At 39.2% G+C, this 20,511-nt stretch overlaps 1 protein-coding gene across 1 annotated transcript in view; it reads right to left on the reverse strand.

Annotated features, from left to right (window-relative positions):
• Nucleotides 1–7,375: 7,375 nt before the first annotated feature.
• Nucleotides 7,376–20,511, reverse strand: part of ppm1lb (protein phosphatase, Mg2+/Mn2+ dependent, 1Lb) — a 77,821-nt gene continuing 64,685 nt past the window's right edge. Inside the window, exons 3-4 of the mRNA XM_041805844.1 lie at nt 13,362–13,523; nt 7,376–8,762 (exon numbers count right to left, since the gene is read on the reverse strand). Coding sequence (XP_041661778.1) covers nt 8,422–8,762; nt 13,362–13,523 — 503 coding nt within the window. The 3' untranslated portion in view covers nt 7,376–8,421. The remainder of the gene's footprint in view (nt 8,763–13,361; nt 13,524–20,511) is intronic.

Raw genomic sequence — 20,511 nt, forward strand, 5'->3', positions numbered from 1 at the left:
TCTCTGCTATCAGTATGCTTTATGTACACACAGGCGGAGATCCCTCCCCCTCTGTTGTGATAGGATTCCTTCTGTCTCTGCGTGGCTTTCAGTAGGCCTATTTATAACCAAAGTGACAGTGCAACTAAGTGGGAATACATGCAGATCTCCAGTTACAGGAGTACAGTCAGTAGAGTCATACCACACCTGCCCCGGATCGTCACTCACACCAGCAGACAGGAAGTCCATGTTCAGGACAACAGGAAGATTGTGTGTCTTCCTGGCTGGACGTCTTAAAGCTGTCACATCACAGGAACTTTTTGGTAGAGGATTGCTTGCTAAGGCTGATGGGTAAACAATGTAGTTTCATCGATAGACTGACAGTGCGTTGGCTGATGGTAACCTCTATGTTAAAATGGTATCAAACCATACCCACACCTGGTTTAACATCTTTTCAATAATCATAACGGCTAGAACACTGCATTTTCAGTTTTTAACACATTATAACAGTAGGTTTCTAGCTTTTTATCTGAATATGAATATAGAAATATCACTTCTAATGCCTGGCTTTGCCCCTATTATAGCCGTATAACTATTTAAAGCTCCTGTGTGAAACCTTTTAGAGCTTAGATTTTGGTGCCGTTGTCCTGTAAATGCATAGGTAGTGTATTAAAAACAGTAATATATATATATTTTTTTAACGTCACACCGTATTTAAATATTTGCTGCCTTTTCAGTTTGCTGCAAATCCCTTGCCTTATCTGACGCCTACCCTCAGCAGCAATTTTAGGCGTTAAGAAAAGCTTTATAGGAATAGCTCCTTTTTATTTCTTAATAGACTTTTATGCTTTTGTTTGCCATAAAAAGGAGTCAGTATAAATTTCATCCAATTTAATAACCATTTAAAATCTCCTTATAGGAGCTTTAAAGGCATTGTGGGTTATATTAGGATGCATTTAGCGTAACAAACGTAGTTAAAATGGAAGACAGTATTTATAAGTATGTTGACATTAGTGTTTAAAAGCCTGAACAAATGAAACTTGTTTTATTTTCATTCAATTAGGAAAAGCTTTTTATTCATACATAAGTAATATTTTTTTACTTTGCAATCAAGAATCAGACGATTAGATGTCGCCACTATTCCCAACTGGACCCTTAAACTAGATTTCCCAAATGGATAGTAGACTGAATTGTAGTTTAAATCACTGGGTATGCCTACAGTTCATTCAGAAAGTATTCAGACCCCTTCAGTTTTTTTAGTTTTGTTATGTTGCAGCCTGATGCCACAAGCATTTAAATAGTTTAAAGACCCTGTAAAGTGAAATCCAAAGTGTTTGTTTTAACACACTAGATACGTTGGAGTATGGTTGCTATAAACATGTGAATACACTGAGATCTACATGTGACTGAATATTGGACTGAGACCATTAGAATGTTTTTCACCTCTTTCCTCACTTGGTTTAATTTGGGCGGGGCCAATATGTGGGCCCACAGTGGGGAATAACCCCGCCTCTCTAACACTACAATATAAAGTCACAGAGCAGTTCATCTCAGTACAGTCTGTTGTGAGCTGATGTCACTGCCTTTATTGAAAGTTAACAGTCAGTTAAATGCTGTTTTTTTGTTCATTGTGAGGTAAAGTTGTCAAATCTATCTGCCATAGTGGCCTATGGATCATTTAAAGTATCATAACACAGATTTGAGCCAGAAAACTGACTTTTTCTCTTCTTCTAAGGTCAACAAAAGGTCAAGAGGCAGGCTAATGGCTTGATTGCTTTCCTCAGTTCAGATAGCATAAATTTAATTTGAGAGGTTCATATTTCTCCTGAGTGGGCGTGGCTTCAGCTCATTCAACAGACACGCCAACACCATCCTGGAGCAGATTTTACTGACTCATTTTCATGATTTTGAAGCTTAGTTTTATAAACCTACTGTAGTGATGTTTTATTTGACTGAAATTTGATCCAGGGGTTCATAACATAGTGACCTATCATACAACAAACCTAAATACAATGTTTTTAAATCACTTTACAGGCTTTTTAAATTCACTTTTATTCTCATCAATCTGCACTCAGGGCCCAATCATGACAAACTGAAAACAGAATTTTAGATATTTTAGCAGATTAAAAAAAAACCTGAATTATCACATTGACATAAGTGTTCAAACCCTTTGCAAAATCACTCAGAATTTAGCTCAGGTTCCTCCCATTTCTCTTGATTGTTGCTGAGATGTTTCTACTCCTTGATTGGAGTCCACCTGTGCTAAATAAAACTGATTCAACATGATTTGTAAAGGCATTCACCTCTCTATAGAAGGCCTCACAGCTGACAATGGATATCACAGCAAAATCCAAGTCATGAGGTCAAAGAAACTACCTGCAGAGCTTGGAAGGCACAGATCTAGGGAAGGCTGCAAAAGATTCTGTTGCACTGAAGGTTCCCAAGAGCACAGTGGCCTCTATGATTCTCAAATGTAAACATGGGGTACTGAGTGTAGACTAATGAGAAAAAAAGAATTTAAACGACTGTAGCATCAGGCTACAACATTACACAATTGACAAAAATGAAGGAAGTACACTGTAGAATGCACTGTAGATCACTGAATGTTGTTTAGTGGGTCTTATTTCTATAATACATGATTATTCAGTTTCTCATAACTTGAACTGTATGAAATTACTTTATTGGTTAAAGTAGTCCCAAAAGCAAAATCCACAGCACATAAATGACAAAATAATGCTGTAATCACCACGATGAGTTCATAGACTGTTTACAAGCATTTCAAAAGTTCAAGTGCAACTTCTACTATGGGTCTGACAGTAATTCCCATTCACGAGGGTAGACTCCCCTCCTTTAAAATAAATACATGAAAGAAATACTTTTTATAACTCCACATAAACATGCCATGATGTAGTCATCATCACCTTATAAGGTTCACGGCTGATATAAACATTTGATGCCCTATTGGGCCTTAACCAGTATGCAATCAGTTCACAACTTAACTACTTTGTAAAGTACATAGATTTTTAAGTTTTGAGAAATAAAAAAGAAACTGATTCACACATAGGCTGCCGTTATTGTGCAACACAATCTGGATAGTGTCATCCAATGGCTGCATTGTTGCTCTTTGTATAAGGTGTCATCCCAAAAAGCCTTTTAATGTGAACATAAGTATGATCAGTGGGAAAGACACTTATGTTAATCCATTATGTCTTATATATTATACTAGTGTCTGCTTTAAATTCAAGTTTTTCTGAGATGCTGATAACCCTTGGTCCCAGGTCTGCCTGTTGTGTCAGGCCTTTTGTGATCTTCTGAGTTCTTTGAGTGCTTGATTCTGTGACTGTTTTGCTTTGCTTGGATGTCTTGATTTCAAGCTGCGACATGCAGTACATTACGTTTGTTGGGATTACTATTACTGACCGACTTCCATTGATAATGCTTTAGTACTGCTTGTACTGCAGATCAGGGTCTCCCAAACTTTTCAGCTCATGAGTCCCTCAAAATTTCTGATGTCGGGGACCCCTGTCTTCCCTTGAGGGGCATAAAGCGCAGGATATTGCACAAAGCTTGCATTTTAGGACCATCCATTTTCAACACCGCTCATCCCGTTGGGAGTTGCGGTGGGCTGCCATTGGGCGAGAGGTGGGGTACACGCCTGGACTGGTCGCCAGTGAATCACAGAGCTGACATATAGAGACAGACAACCAGGCACGCTCACACTCACACCTACGGCCAATTTAGAGGCATCAGTTAACCTAATGAGCATGTTTTTGGTGGTGGGAGGAAGCCGGAGTACCCCAAGAGAACCCACACATGCATGAGAGGAACATGCAAACTCCGCACAGAAAGGCCCTGACCAGGAAGTGAACCGGGGACCTTCTTGCTGTGAAGCAACAGTGCTAACTCCTGCGTCGCAATGCAGCCGCATTTTAGGTAGTTTTTATGACTTTTACTTGCATTTGAGCACATACATCACTTAATAACTATGTTCTGATTTTAATTTTAACTCATTTAATAATAATAATAATAATAATGCATTTTAATTATAGGCGCCTTTCAAAGCAGTCAAGGTTGCCTTACAAGAAAAGTTTAAGACAAGCATTTGAACAATATTTTGTAAAATAATAGATAAAATATATGATTTTAAATCATATTAAATTTTTCTATGTTTTATGGAAAGCATCCCGCAACCCCCCCTTCACTGTCCAGCGACCCCCCTGGGGGTCCTGACCCCCACTTTGGGAACCACTGCTGTAGATTGCTTGTGTGAGTGAGTCAAGGCCATGTTTAGCATAGTATAAAGATGCCTGATTCTTTAACTACAACTACATGCAAAGGTACCTCTCTATGCAGGGGCGTAGCACAAGGGGAAAAAAGGGTACTGATTACCCAGGCACACAGTAGAAAGGGGCCCTTGAGGAGCCTGCAATGAAAAGTTTTCATTTATTTTTTCTTAATAATTACTGTCATTATTGAATCATAAGCCACTAAATGAATCAGTCAACAGCCTGCAATTTGCATCAAATAGAGTAAAATACAATATTGAGGGCCCCTGCTCCTTACTTAAAATGTCCAAATGGTGTAGTACAGCACTGAAAAATTAAGCAAGTAAATTTAAGTTAATCGTAGTAAAAATATTAATTATTGATGGGGAAATAAAGGTTAAAAAATACATTAAAATGCATAGATATTTGTAAAAATAATGCAACATTCATTGCTTGGCTAGCCGGCTAAGGTGGGCCCTTTGTTATATTTTTTCTGGGGGCCCCAAATCCCTAGCTATGCCCTTGTCTCTTGTACAAATGTTGACACAACAAATTTGTCTTTCTAGAAAGAAAACAAGAACTCAGATTTTGCTAAGAAAATGCTTTTTTCTAGGTGTTACTGATCCTTGATTTCCAGCAACCCAAAGGCAGAGTTCTTTAATCATTTGAATGGATTTAAAGTGTAATGCAGGTGTGGTTATAGTAGCTTCACCTGTAGGTGGTGCTCAACAGCTTCATGGCAGAAAAGCTCACAGCTGTCAGACAAGATTCCTGTACCACTGAAAGGGCGAAACTCAGCCTGAGCAGCATGTAGCCAGCTCTACAGTGAACCACCCCCTAAACATTGTAGACATTAGTTTAGACTGAGGGAATCTTTCAGTGTTCAATGATATCCATTCATCCAAGCCCAATTGTATCTAGGAACATTCGTTCTCACACTGCTCCAAGAACAGACCACTCCAGAGTTAACTTTTTATTTACATTTCAAAATTTCAGTATTCTGTCTTTTATTTTCTTTACAGTTTATTAAAGTCAACAAAAACAGGTACAAATGTCACACAAACATTCTGTAACATACATTTTCAAGGAAAAATCTCAACTTAAAAAGCACAAATAAATCTTCGTCTTTTATCTGGTTTATATCTCTGAAGTTAAACAATCCATGGACAGGCGCATCGCTGTATAAACAATGGAGGGTGATACTAACAAGAGGACAGTATGTACATTCATCTTACAATTTTATGTCTCTTAGAGATATCATTTATGCAAACAATGCTTTTCTTTACACGAGTTGGAGAGATATGACACAAGGTCGTGCAGTGTGCATGGTGAGATCAACCACGTTACATTAAAAACTGAGACGTAATTTGGCAGAAGACTTCATACCAGGAAATGAAGAGTTAAAAACATAAGGCAACAATAACGTATTTCATTCAAATGCTTGTTACATTTTTGTGACGTGACCTGCTTCAGAATAAAGGACACTGACACACTGAGGAGTAAATGATATGAACATGAGAAAGTCCTGAATATTAATCTAATACTGAAATCATACAATGCCACTTTAATTAGGATAAAACCCAACTGTTACCTTCTTGACAGTTTTGATGAACCCTCAGTGTTACCTTTTCATTAGCATACAATAAACTGAATGTAGAGCTGGTTGGATTAGATCATGGCCACAATATCTGAGTAGTATTGCTTTAAGGGTTGAGTTTCATGAAAGAATCATTTGAAGTCACTGGTTTATTTGCTTAAGACAAGAAAGTGAGTGGAGTAGATATTTACGAAGAGATAGTGGACAAATAAATCCATACAAGGAGTTACAAGCTGGATTCAAACTCTGGCTGCCTGCTTCAAGGATTGGATATGGGGTCCATGAACGAACCACAAGATCACTGGCACCCAATTTAATGTTGGGTTTGATTTCAATTTGCCAGCCCACTTCGTTATTCAAGATGAGGACATTACTACATCTGATACATAGTGTGGCTGGAAAGGGTGATAGATTCAAGTGGAATCATTGGGTTGTTTCCCACACATAGACAATACTTGGGTGGGTCACCCATGTATATTTTCTGACCATTTTTTAAAAATCTGTGCATGCTAGAGGGACATCCGCTACTTCATCCCTCCTGTAAAAGCAGGAGGCAGAGGTACCATATGGTATGTTAAAAATTAAGCATAATATGCTGTCATTTCATTGTCCTCTATAAACTTCTTCTTGCCGATATTATCCTGACAGATACACGACCTCACCAACAGTAAACCTTCACATGCAGCTCTCCTGCAACGATTACTGACTATCAAGTAAAACATTACAAAAGGCAAGTGATGTTACTGGAGTGTCTTTATTGAGGAATGCATGATATTATTGTTATAATATTGGTAACGGCAGCTATTAGCTTAAAAAGTGAAATACTGGTATAGGCAGATATTATTTATTGCTTAAATCAGCTGTAATTATTGGCCATACAAAAAATAATTTAGTGGAGTTTTAGACCGGACCAAAAGACCTACACCAGCGGAAGTCGGTTTCTTTATTCATCATCATTCCTCACAATCGAACTGAAATTGGTTTATTTGTTCGAACATTGTGTGTTACAAGGACCAAAATTTTAGGTCTGAACTGCATTTAAATATTGATATCAGTATCTTTATCAGCTATCGGCAAAGTTCCAGTATCATGCATCCGTAGCCATTATATACTAGCCTTGTAAAGCAGATGGAAACGCCTGTTCCCGTGTTTCTCACTGAAGATCCATCTTGCAAAGCTCCTGTTTGAACTGTTTAGGGTCCAGTTAGAAAGTGACAAGACTAATCAGCGACGAGGGGCAGTACTTTTGGTTGGGCGGAGTCGCGACATAAGCAAGCAGCGACAAGAGGCTGGTGCAATTATGGCGGAAAACATTGGCGTGAATGCTGCTAAAGCGCAAGTTTTATCAGAACTTGACATTTTTTCATTAACAGAAGAACAAAGAACAGCAGTGAGTTGTTTTCTTTTTAAAAACGACAAAAGTTGTGTACTGACATGTCTACAGTCGCCATGGTTCGCGTTATGTAGTCCTCTATGGAGTTTACTCTAGCGGCTACGTGTTTTGTTGCTCTGATTGGCCCGTAAAGATGTGACAGACAGAACGTTCATCCAATCACCTCCGAATTTTTTTTAAAGCCTCTGCCCTTTCCCAAACACTGTCTATGAGTGGTTTACCAGATGGATGTGTGAAACACATCCATCTGGCATGTCAGGTTAACAATGTACTGCTTTAAAGTCAATGGACAGAATTAGACAGGGCTGCGTGGTCATCCTTACCACCCAAGTGCATTGTCATTCTGTTGGAAACACTGAAAAGTAAACAATTATATCAGATACAAACTTTATCAGCACAAAAAATAACAGCAATGATAAAAACCGTCCTCTAACAGTCAATGAAATGTAGCAACTCAATGTGGCAGCTCAAAACATAACATAAGAAATCCATCATGACTTAAGTGTGATATGACTGTGATGGCTTCTCTTGCTGTACAATATGAATGGTGATAGCTGGACAGTCACATGCATTTTCTCATCAGTGTTTATTATGTATGAATTGAAAAAGGATGATTTTCACTGGTGAAATGTATTTGATCTTGGAAAAGACCAACCAGCTGAAATGATGTTTGACTTTAATAAAATGAGTCACAGACATTGAGTAAAATAACGTGGAAGGAAAACTCCATGCTGTCTCATACATGTCTTATTATTTGTTAGACAGTGACTTGGATGTTGATGTGACACTTGTGTGCAATCATCACAGAAAGACTGACATCTATCACTGTTTCATCTTTCAGTCACTCTCACACACGCACACACATAGACATACAAATTTGTGCAGACTCATGGAACAGCTGCACAGCACTGAATCTGTTTATTTTGCATAACAGTGACCCAGTTTGCATTAAGGTGTCCGAACAACATTTCTAAGCCTAAGTTAAAGACATTTTACTTTTCATTAAGAATAAAGGAGAAGAGACGGTTCATGTTTTGATGCATTGATAATTAATGTCTGTAAATATCTGTGATAAAAACAGTTCCTCTCAAAAAAAGTTGCGCTTTCTCTTTAAATTTTAACTCTTAAATCTATTTATTATTAATTATATTCAAATATTATAGTGATACTGTGTGGTAGATCAGGGTCTACTTCTCGCTGGTCTTGCCTTTGAACTTGACCACCATGACGGTGATGTTGTCAGGGCAGCCACGATAGAAGGACTGGAGGACAATGCTCTTGGCGCCAAAATGTGGCTCATCCAGTCGTTCCCTGATGAAGCGGACCGCCTCCTCGTTGCTGAAGGTGTCCCACAGGCCGTCTGAAGCCAGGATCATGAACTGGGGCTGCAGCTTGTTCAGGTCGAACGACATGATGTCAGGATCGGGAATGACCACGTTGAGATTCTTCAGCGGGTAGTCGCCAAGGGAGCGGGACATGGCCAAGATGCCCTGAACACGCCATGAGCCGTTGAAGCTGATGAAGCCTCCTGATGAGGAAGGAAAAAAGGAAAATATTTGGAAAATGATTAGAAAAGGATCAGGATGTGAAATAAAGGGCGGAGGTAGAAGAGAAGAAGAGAAACATGAAGTAGAGAAGCAGATGTTTTCCATGTTACTGCCTTTAACTGAAGATTAAACATCATTTTTGTTCCAGTCAACAAACTGGCAGCGTGCCTTTTCATTATCTATTATACATCCATTCAATGCCTGTCGTTCATGCTCATGGAAAATCTTGTTTATATTGGATACAGTTCAATTTATGTCACATCCTGAAGTACAGCTGTGTGTCCTCTATGGCTAACAGATCTGCAAGCAGGGAATAGTACTGGAAATGATTCGAGGAGACTTCCATTTTCAGTCAGGCTGACCTCATAGTTACAAGTCAGCAAGGCCTCAGCCAGCTCTTTAAAAACAGAGAGTTGGAGAGTTCAGGCTATGAAATGTTGTTTTCATCCCAAAAGAAATCCCATTACGTGTAACTTTCTATAATAAACTGCACTTAAGTTATCTAAAAAACCCCAAATGCACAGAGAACTCAGAGAGGATGTGACCTGTTTGTCCTCAGGAGTTTCTACTTTGGCAGCAGCTTCCTTTTTAGCTGCATAACTGTTCAGATTTCATTTAAAAAAATAGGGATAGCACATGAGAATCAACCATTAAATAGAGACACTCCTTTTTTAGTGCCTATCATGCTCTTTTGCAGTTTGTCACATTCAGACATCTAAAACTACATGAGCATAAATCTATCCTGATATTGAAAGACTTTTTTGTTATCCATTGCATATACATTTCATATCAGTCTTGGAAACCTCCCATAGTCTGTTCATCGGTAGGGCAGACCCTTAAAAGAAATTCTCATAAGGTGATTAGACAAATAGTCTGTCAAACTTATTTGAAGCCAATTAGAGTGTATAAATACATGATGTAGTGGTCGCGCAAAACTTCGGTGGCTAAAATACATAACAAGCCTAACAGGTAGGTGCTGTCGTTTACTAAGTTGGAGCCAATTGGTTAAAAAAGCTCTCAGTGGGGTTTTACCCTCTCTGTATAATAAAGAAATTTTGTCCAGTTCTTTTAAACCTGCTGCTATAGCTCATCCTAGCTAGGCTCACCAGCAGTTATTAATACAACAAAACCATCCCTTTTTCTCCTCAAATGGCGCTGATTGGTCCATCATTTCTCAAACCGAGTACAAACATCCCAGACTGGAGCACTGCATTATGCACATGCCTTATAACTGCAAGTTTAGACACTACTTGCTGTAAATGTAAAGGTGATCCTGGATTACTTGTAGTACTAGTCATGGCCTGCATGGTCTGCCATCTTTTGATATAGTCCAAGATTTAGATTTGCCAAATGCAAAATTCCATGTGTTAGCCTTTTCATCTTTGGCAACTGTACTGACTGTAAGTGGAAGGATCCTGTCCCTCAATCCTTAGAGACAAAATGTCTTGCTTAAATCTGGAGAACATCTGCTCCCCTACCTGAGGAATGGAAAGTACATTTTATACAGTGTGGCACCCCTTATTTAAATATTCCCAGAAACCATACAGGCTACCTTACCATTTCTTTATTAGGAAGGACTGTTCTTTCCTGTCTGAATGTTTATCTTATCCTTCAATGATTAAGAACAGCTTCCTTTGTGACCAGCTGATGAAGTATGTTTATTTTATGTTGGATGTTATGTGACCTAGATGAGCATTCTTGTTATTGTGGGAAGAGAAAGGGGGCCATGTTTAACTGTAAAACTGATGTCCTTTTCATTGTTATCTTCAAATGAAAAGACCTTTGAAAGTAGGAAAAAGGGATATGCTAAAGTCAGGAATAGAGCTATTGAATGCATTTGTTATTGTTAACTGACTTCTTATTGTCTTCACATAGCTGCTGCTGCCTTGTATATATTTAAAAAAAATCCTCTCATATTTAATTTATACCCTACACAGTAGATTCAGTAAAAAAAAATACATTGTTAAAGTAAGAGCCTTGTTTAAGTAGACTGAGATCACACTAAGAATATAATGACAACAAAATTTAAATAATTTGGTAGCACTTTATTTTTATGGGTCTTAATTAACATAGAATTATATAATAGTAAGTGGTATTTATCTAGTAATTTCTCAAAAATAAGGTAGTAATTACCTTGTATTAAGTTGACAGTTTAATTTATATATTTAATGTATAACTTGTTGTTATGGCAATATCAAAGAAGTATTTTCCTGATAAAAATGCATTAATTATCAAGTAATACCTCATACTATTGTGGGAGTTCTCTGGTAATTAGGTAATATTTTGACCACTAATTTCTTATGCAAAATAAAATAAGAAATAAGATGATAATTTTCTATAGAAGTTGCTGGCTAATTATCTGGTACTCTCTTTTTTTGGCCCACTAAATTGAAGTGAGTCCTCCCTGAGTAACTTTCAAGTAATTTTTAGGGTTACGGGGTTAGGATTAGGGTAAGGGACTAGGGTGAAATACCATATAATCAACTGAGAATTGCCACAATATTACAAAGAATAACTTGATAATAAATAATTTATTACTAGGTAAATACTACCTAAATATTACCATATTTCTGAGTTATTACTTGTAAAATACCAACTTAATAGTAGGTGATTACCACCTTATTCTAGAGCAGGGGTGTCCAAACTATGGCCCAGAGACCAAATGCGGCCCACAGTCCATTCTTGATTGGCCCCACAGCAAATTCTAGAAATAAAATGAAATATGGCCCACATGCTTGTGCTCAACTGGTACTTTTTAGTTTCAGCACTAGTCAGTGCTACCATGTTGATTCTGTAAACAAACATTTTGACAAGAACATATCTTGAGAAATAATGTCCTGATAGATTATAGTAGCACCGATAGCATTTCAGGGGTGGAGCCAGTGGTAACCAAGGCCAAACAGGGCTCCCTGAAATCTGATTGGCTCCCCCGAATCCTGAAAATTACTGTCTATTTGCCTTGTCAGCCATTAACAAGCCATTTAGGTGGATTCAATCGCTTAGCATGTATTAACTTACGCTGGATTGGTCTTACTTACTTAAATATCCTCAAGGAGAAGAATATCACAGTGGCCCCACCATTCTTATACATTTCTTTATGTGGCCATCCGTGGAAAAAGTTTGTACACACCTTTTCTAGAGAAATTACTAGAAAAATACACATATTACTGTAAGATTATTAGGGCCCACTGAAATAAAATGCTTCCAATAAATTTTGTACTTGCAACATGACAATCACAGTAAACGTGAAATAACAGAGACAAAAAGTCTTGCTGACTTAAATAATCCCAACTTTGACTTTTATACTGATTTTTTGAGATCCCAATAATGGGTTTAAAATAAAAAAATACCCTGCCCCTCATGCAGCTTGGCCCCAGAAAGAAACAGCAGTCATCACCAAACTGTGAGTTTGACTGGACCACTGCTGCTTTCTCTCTCTTTTGCTGTCCGCAGCTTTTGATAAGGAATATAAAGCAAAGTTTCAGGGGCATGACAACTCAGCTGTGCCTCTTGTGGTGTTTGCATAAATTCCAACCAGACTATCTCCCTCCATTTCATTCTCATATTCTAGACCTCTACTTCCCACCCTTTTTTTTATCAGTCTCATTTTTTACTCCTATCCACAGTGGGGTATGTCTTGCCTGGGAGCATCCTGCATATCTGTAGTTATTACTGAAATCTGACAAACTTATTTTTCAAAAGTCTTAACACTAAAAACTGTCAGTGATGAGGATGATTTTTCCAACTAATTAGTGTTAAAGATGAGCCGTAGTCTGTTGCTCTTAAATTAAGTTCTTGTTTCACGCTGCGAGGTTGTGTTTTTTCTTTAGCATTCTGAGCTCCTGTTTCAAGTGCAGTCGGCACTTCATTAAGAGTCATAACAGTTTATACAAAATGAGCTTTCTCTCATTAACATGTTAATTTATGCAGCAAGGTGCTGTAATCTCTAATCAGATCATCAGCTCTACCTCTGAAGCCTGTGGTGCAGATGTAAAGTTTCTTTGAGTGATTGTTTTTGAGTTTCTGTTTTACAGAGAGACAAACATCCTCATAACAACAGAGTGTGACTACATCAGCAGCATTTGAGTGGTTCTTATGTAGGAGAATGTATAATTTAAACAACAGGGAATCATATATTTACAGCTTTATATGTGTCACTTGATATAATGTGAGCTAAACTGCTTTTTCTGTACCACATAAGACCAGAAGATGGAGCTAGAGAGCTGACTGAAGTCAAACTGACTGATCTGGCATCCTGCCTTGAAACTCTTCTCAGCACAGTGAGTATGCAGATATGGTAGCAGGGAGAATTATGCTCAGAAATTCACCTTAACTACAGTGCACACTTTGTGGCTGCATTTGATAACACGCTGCCTTAGAGGCCTTTTGTGTTATCAGTCAGTGGAGTCTGATGTCAGCCTGAGACATAGGATGATAATGGTATTAAGCTTTGATCATGAGAAGACTTATTTCACGCTCTCAGGACAACAATCTGTGAGTTTTAACTAACTCCTTTTGTTGTTCAGCTCAGAATTAGTAAAAAAAAAGGCTGCAGCTCTGGCCTGCAGCTGTTTCCTCACCAGCCTTCTTGATCCTCTTGCGTTCTTTGAGTTGGTACGGTTTGTGATCATGGGATAGAGGAATGGCATTACCATCTTTATCACACAGAACTCCACGAGAGTCTCCAACGTTGGCCACCGTCAGCTCCTTATCAGACAGCAGGGCCACCAGACAGGTAGTACCTGGAACAGACAGAGGAGGAGGAGGAGGGGCAGAGGAGATGGGGGAAAAGAAAAGAAGAGGAGGAGGGAGGGAGAGGTTGTAATAAATTGTCAGAAAAATGTAACTGCTTTCCAGGCATTTGGTTTTAAACACTGACAGAGTTTCAAACAGATGAATGCACAGCAGATATAATCAAAGGACCACAAATTTAAACATGTTATTCAGAGGGTAGCTGACTGCTAGCTGACTGCCTTCAAGTGGAATGCATAAGACAGAAGACTGGACAGTTTCAAGTTGGTGACAGAAGACATGGACTTTGTCTTTTTGACATCTATTTATTCATTTACTTTTACTCAGTTATGGATGCTCTGTAAATTGTAGCTGACTACAACACATCCCTAATGAGTACTACAGTAACAGCGAAATTAATCAAAAACCTTCCCGACTATGGCAACACAAATGAATGTAATTTGTCATGTCTGTAACTCTGTTGATTGTGCTGCTGCTCATCTTAGCTAGGACACTTGTAAACGAGATTCTTGATCTCTGTGAGACTTTCCAGGTAAAATACATTTAAATAAATAAATCTGTTGATATACCTAACATACATCTGCCATCCAAAATTATGCTTATTTATGAGCTCAGAAATTGGTTGGAGCTCCTTAAGCACAAATTACTGCCAGTAAAACCACAGTCAGGAACAAGTTTCAGGTAGTTTTGGCTTCACTATGGGCAGGGGCAGTCCTGCTGGAAAAGGAAATCGCTATCTCCATAAAGCTTCTCAGCTTCTGACTGTGGAAACTGAAGACTCTGGACTTCAAGCACCTTGGATTCTGTGCCTTTCCAATGCTCCTCCAGACTCTGGGACCTTGATTTACAAATGAAAAACAAAACTGACTCTCATCTGATAACAGGACTTTGGACCACTGATCAACAGTCCAGTTCTTTTCCTCCTTAGCCCTGGTGAGATGCTGATGACACTGTCTGTGGTTCAGGATTGGGTCAACACTAGGAACATGATACTTGAAGCCCATTTCCTAGACTGAGTGTGTGGTGGTACTTAATCCACTGAATCTAGCCTCAATCCTCGTGAAGCTCCCCTGAGTTTTTGAATCTGCTTTGCTTGACAATCCTCTGAAGGCTGTCCTTTGATATGGCCTCTGAGAACAGCCTGCCCTTTAAAAGTGGCTGTGGCTTACCCTCCTCAAGGAGGGAGTCAATGATTGCCTTCCTGGACAGCCGTCAAGTCAGAAGTCTTCCCCATGATAGTGGTTTTGTGTACTGAACCTGAGCGTGAGAAGTAACTGGCAAGAACTTGGACTTTTCAACAATATTCTAATATTTTGAGCTTATGTGTTTTAGTTTTTTTGGGGCTGTAGCTGTAATCAATCAGTCTTGCAATTTTATTTTGAATTTGATGAATCCAGACTATACTCTTGCCGGCCACTTTATTAGGTACACCTGTTCAATTGCTTGCTAACAAAAAAAAACCTAATCAGCCAACTGCATGGCAGAAATTCAATGCATTCAGGCATGTGGAAGTGGTCAAGTCGACTTGCTGAAGTTCAAATCGAGCATCAGGAAGGGGAAAAAAATGGGATTTAAGTGACTTTGAACGTGGCATGGTTGTTGGTTGGTTTCAGAAACTGCTGATCTATTAGGATTTTCACACGCAACCATCTCTATCTCTGCAATATTACAGGGCAGGCGCAATATCATATTTTATCTGTAACTCTCTCTTATTCTGGGTCAATGTGGACCACTGTCTGTCTGTTATTGCCTTTTTGTTTTTGTTTTCTTTTCTTGTGATGAATGTATTGATTGTGAGCAGCAGTGCACTTATGTCCATGACAAATTTCCCCCCGGGGACAATAAAGTTTATCTTATCTTATGTTATCTCTAGGGTTTACAGAGAACAGTCTGAAAAAGGGAAAACATCCAGTGAGCAGCAGTTGTGTGGACAAAAATGCCTTGCTGATGTCAGAGGTCAGAGGAGAGGGGCAGACTGGTTCAAGATGATCGAAAGGCAACAGTAACTCAAAAAACTACTCGTTACCCCCAAGATCTGCAGAATACCACCTCTGAATGAACAACACGTGGAACCTTGAAGCAGATGGGCTACACTACAGCAGCAGAAGATCACACTGGGTGCCACTCCTCAGCTAAGAGGAGGAAACTGAGGCTGCAATTTACATGGGATCACCAAAACTGGACAAAAGAAGAATGGAAAAACGCTGCCTGGTCTGATGATTCTCAATTTCAGCTGTGACATTCAGATGGTAGAGACAGAATTTGGCATAAACAACATAAAAGCATGGATCCATCCTGCCTTGCATCAACGGTCCAGGTTGCTGGTGGTGGTGTAATGTGTGAGGGATATTTTCTTGGCGCACTTTGGGCCCCATAGTATCAACTGAGCATCGTTCGCCCCTGCCTACTTGAATATTGTTGATGATCACAGTGTACCCATCTTCTGATGGCTACTTCCAGCAGGATAATCCGCCATATCACAAAGCTCAAATAAAACTGGTTTCTTGAATATGACAATGAGTTCACTGTACTCCACAGTCACCAGATCTGAATCCAACAGAGAACCTTTGGGATGTGGTGGAACGGGAGATTTGCATCATGGAGCAGCCGACAAATCTGCAGCTGCGTGATACTATCATGACAATCTGGACAAAAATCTCTGAGAAATGTTTCCAACACCTTTTTGAAATTGTTCCACAAAGTAGTAAGGCTTTTGTCATCAAAAGAGGGGTGCAACCCAGTACTAGAAAGGTGTACCTAATAAAGTGGCCAGTAACACTTTCCCCTGCAAACACCAATGTTTGAGAACAACATGAAGGGTTGCAGATGTTTTTTTGTATTAACTGTGCAGATTATCAGTCTGTACTCTTCTTTATTGAAAATATTTCTGAAGTAAAAAATCAATTAGTCATTAACAGTCCTCCTTAAAAACCATTTGGCTCCTGAAAGAAATAATTTCAACAGATGGTATATCAACCCACACTAAATCACAGAAACCTTCAATAAAATCAAAGAAAGAAGCAGAAAAACACCATCTTTGTGCCTGACCTTAGGAAAGACACCCACTGCAGTATACACATGTTCCTCCTGCATTAAAATGGAACACATGAAGACGTGTGCAAACATCACAAAAACCCCCTTTGAAGTAACTTCCCTTCCTCGCACTGCTCTCCAACCATGCTTTTCTTTTCTTCTCCTCCTTCCTCTCTTTGTTTAGCTTCCCAGCCAGCCAGAACAGAGTCTGGACTCACAATCTGAGGACTATTGTGTGAGATCCAAAGTCCTGTAGAGAAAGAACAGATCTGCCTGCTCGGCCATCTGCTCACATAGAGCACAGACAAAAACAGGAGAGAGAAAGAGAGACTGAGGGGGAGCAGAGCATAGGAAATAAAAGAGGTGAATTCTACTGGGCTGGACCACCTGGACAGAATGAGGGTTGGGATTCAAGGACAGAGACGGACAAATGGGACATATAGTGAGACTTTCACAATATTTTAATGTATAAAATGTCCCAAGGGATATAGAAAAGCTTAACACAGCTGGCTTAAATGTAATCATAAGAATGTGAAAGAGCTACAAAGATTCAGCCCTTCCTTTAAAGTCCCACTTGGTGTGATACTAAATGAATAAATGAGAAAACCTTTCTTTAAAGAGCAACTAAACCCTCAGACCATTTTCAAAAGCTTTATTTGTTTTTTTTTTTTGGCCTTCATTGGAGAGATGGGACAGTGGATAGAGTCGTAAACAACAATGAGAGAGGGGGCAATGACATGCAGTGAAACAGCCACAGGCAAAACTTGAACCTGGGCCGCCAGCGTACATGGAGCGGGACCAAACCACTAGACCAACTGAGCCCCCCTGGACTGTTATTTTTCAGATTAAATTTAAGTACATGTGGATTTTGCATCACTGTTAATCAGTTAGATATTTAGTCTACATTTATTTGGTAAAAAGTGCATAGCAACTGCCCTCTACAGGTTGGAATCGCCCACTTCAGCTATATTGTTTTGAAAAAATTTGATTGGACATAAGTATGTGATGCCATGTGTTGTCACTACAAAGCTCAAAAGTTGCCACCCACTGTTTTCCCAAACATTCATTTTTGCTAACAGCCATCCACAGCTGAAATTCGCACTCCACCAATTAGAGATGCTGCTGCATTAAAAACAGGAATGATTCTGAACAAGAAATCCCTGCATGGGCTCAGGGACACTTCCACAAATCATTGTCTGTCAACACAGTTGGCCATGCCATCCACAAATGCAAGTTCAAGCTGGTTCATGCAAAGAGGAAGCCGTGTTTGTGTCCAGAAACACTGCTATCCTCTCTGGGCCAAGGCTCATTCAAAATGGACCAAGGCAAAATGGAAAACTGTTCTGTGGTCAGACATTATTTGAAAAGTTTTTGGAAACCACGGATGTCATTTTCTGTGGATTAGGAGAGGGACCATTCAGCTTGTCATCAGTGCGTCAAAAGCCTGCATCTCTGATGGTATGGGGTTGCATTAGCCTCTGATGTGGGCAGCTTACACATCTGGAAAGGCACTATAAATGCTGAATGTGTATAGAGGTTTTAGAGCAATGTCTCTAGGTAATTTAATTTACCATAATTTTGGTAATTTAACTGTGAGCTGTGGAAGAGTGCATCAATTCCACAGCTTCACCAGCCAGCTCCCCTCTGCACATGATTTGGCTCCAAATTATATCACCAGCATAATATGTCAGCACCTGCTGTAGGGGTATTTTGGCTTCACTTTTGTTCAACAGAAAGTTGTAATATATAGGCTAGTCAAAGGACAGAAGAGAGAGGAGTAGAGGAAGAGGTGGAGAAAGGAAGAGAAATGAGGAAAGATAGAGGAAAGAAATTACTTCTCTGCAGGACAATGCTTTTATTATTCCCATTTAAAGCTAGGGGACAGAAAAATAAGTGATAAACAGAGAACTGGGATGAAAAAAGGAGAGAAAGAGCGGTAGTGCTTCCCCGTGGAATGAAAAGAATATTGATGCCACTTAATTGTCAATGACTTACTAAATCTTACACACAGTTTGTGAAAAAATCAATTTCTATTAGTTTCATCATGGTATGCATCCCTAATCCTTCTCCTCCCGCTATAGCTGCTGCTGCTGCTGCACTGTGCCATGCTGTCCAGCCAATTATCCTTATCTAGTTCCCATGGCGATTGAGATAATGGACTGAGGTGCCTTGCTAGCACACCCTCCCCCAATTAGCCCAGCCATGCCAAGCACACTTTCAGAATTCCCCCATTAAAATGGCACCATGGCCGGCATGCACCCGGTGCTCATGCTAATTATTGGCTTGGCTCGGCCAGGCACACCTTCAGCCCTTGGATAGGATTACCATCTCAGCCCCGGATAAAGTCCCACTCCTATTTGTATGATTGCACTGATTCAGTCATTTGGCATTAGCAGAGAATCTGTGCTTGTGCTCTCATTTAGCCTGTAGAGTACAAGTGTCCGCTTCAGTAGAATATTCAATAGACTGATATTCTTAAACAAGCTGCTTGGCTTTTAGGTTGAAATGTGGAAGCAGGACTGCCACTCTTCTACAGTCTCTATAAAACACCACCTGTCAATTAGTAGTCCAACAGCATCGAGTTTGTTGAGCTGCATACTGTCTTACCTGCCCTTCTTGGGTTGTTAACATTTATAGAGGTGCTATTTTTAGCAACAGCTTAAGCATCTTGAGCCACTTTATCAAGTCTGTGCAACACTTTAAATTTACATACTGTGTCACTATAAAGCTTTCAATGACTTTGCTTTCTATAACATATAATTTTATTCCATTCACTCCTTTCAACCCGAGCTCTGAGCCAGCCTCAGCCTATTTGGAGGCCGATGTGAGATTTTGCTGTGGGCTCTTGTGTCCTTTTTTTTCTTTCTTTCTTTTTTTTTTTTAACCACCCACTCCTTTCTCCACTATGTTTTGTTCTTTTGATGATTTTTCTCTGAAAGAAGATGGGGATATAAGTTTTTATCATGAACACAGCAACATTCAGGGCAGGAATATCACACATCACATTCAGTCTTGTTGACTGGGTGGTCTAAAAAGCACTCCTTATAACATTATAGGAGAGCTATAACCCATTAAAACACAAAAAGGTAACCACAAAAGTCTCTTTTAACCCCAAATTATTTTGCTTCTACAAATTCCAGCTCCCTCAGTACCCACAATGCAACCTGACCCTGCTTGAAATCTGTTTTTACATAATTAGTTGTACTCCAAGTGACCCTGAAGTCTATGTGTTCCACTTAAAGATAATCAATCACCTGAAATCCTTTCTTCACACAACTCAGTGGGTGCAAAACAATAAAAAGTCCTTGGGCTAGGCCCTAACACAAAACATGAAATCCTTGGGTCAGACGGTTGGAGCAGCTTCAATGCCAAACTTGCAAAAGTTTCTTCAGCAGGTAGAAAATTCAGCACAAAGAAAAATCATCATCATCATGTAATAGAGCTTCTGTTGTGAGAGTTGTGTTTGAAATTCAGAAGATTGATGACAAAAATGACAGGGACAATCTCGTTATTGAATAAAAACTGTGTGAAAAGCCTGCTAATATATAAACCTTTGAACGCCTTGCAGTAGGGTTCAGTCTGAGAAACTTTTGTATGCACTGAGCTCGAAAGGATCAGGAGCAGGCTGGAGTTTTTGATCACTTAATTGTGTGTTAATGAAGACAGAGTTTTGCATGTTTATCTGTTCATTATTGTACTGTTTGATTTGTGAATATTTAAGATGTAGTGATGTTCCTTACAAAGGCTAATTCCATTGAGATTTGGTCCTACGAATGTGAAGTGATTGCTAAAAAAGGGCATCATACCTAGTGTTATGTTTTATGGTGTGTTGTACATTTATGTTGTTTACACTTGTTGATTTTCTTTTTCCTTTAGAACCATACATAACCATGTACTGTGTACAACTCTTTTGATTGAAAGGGAGCAAAGAACCACACTGAAAGC

The sequence above is a fragment of the Cheilinus undulatus genome, linkage group 2, assembly GCF_018320785.1.
Source record: "Cheilinus undulatus linkage group 2, ASM1832078v1, whole genome shotgun sequence".
NCBI classification, from domain to species: Eukaryota; Metazoa; Chordata; class Actinopteri; order Labriformes; family Labridae; genus Cheilinus; species Cheilinus undulatus.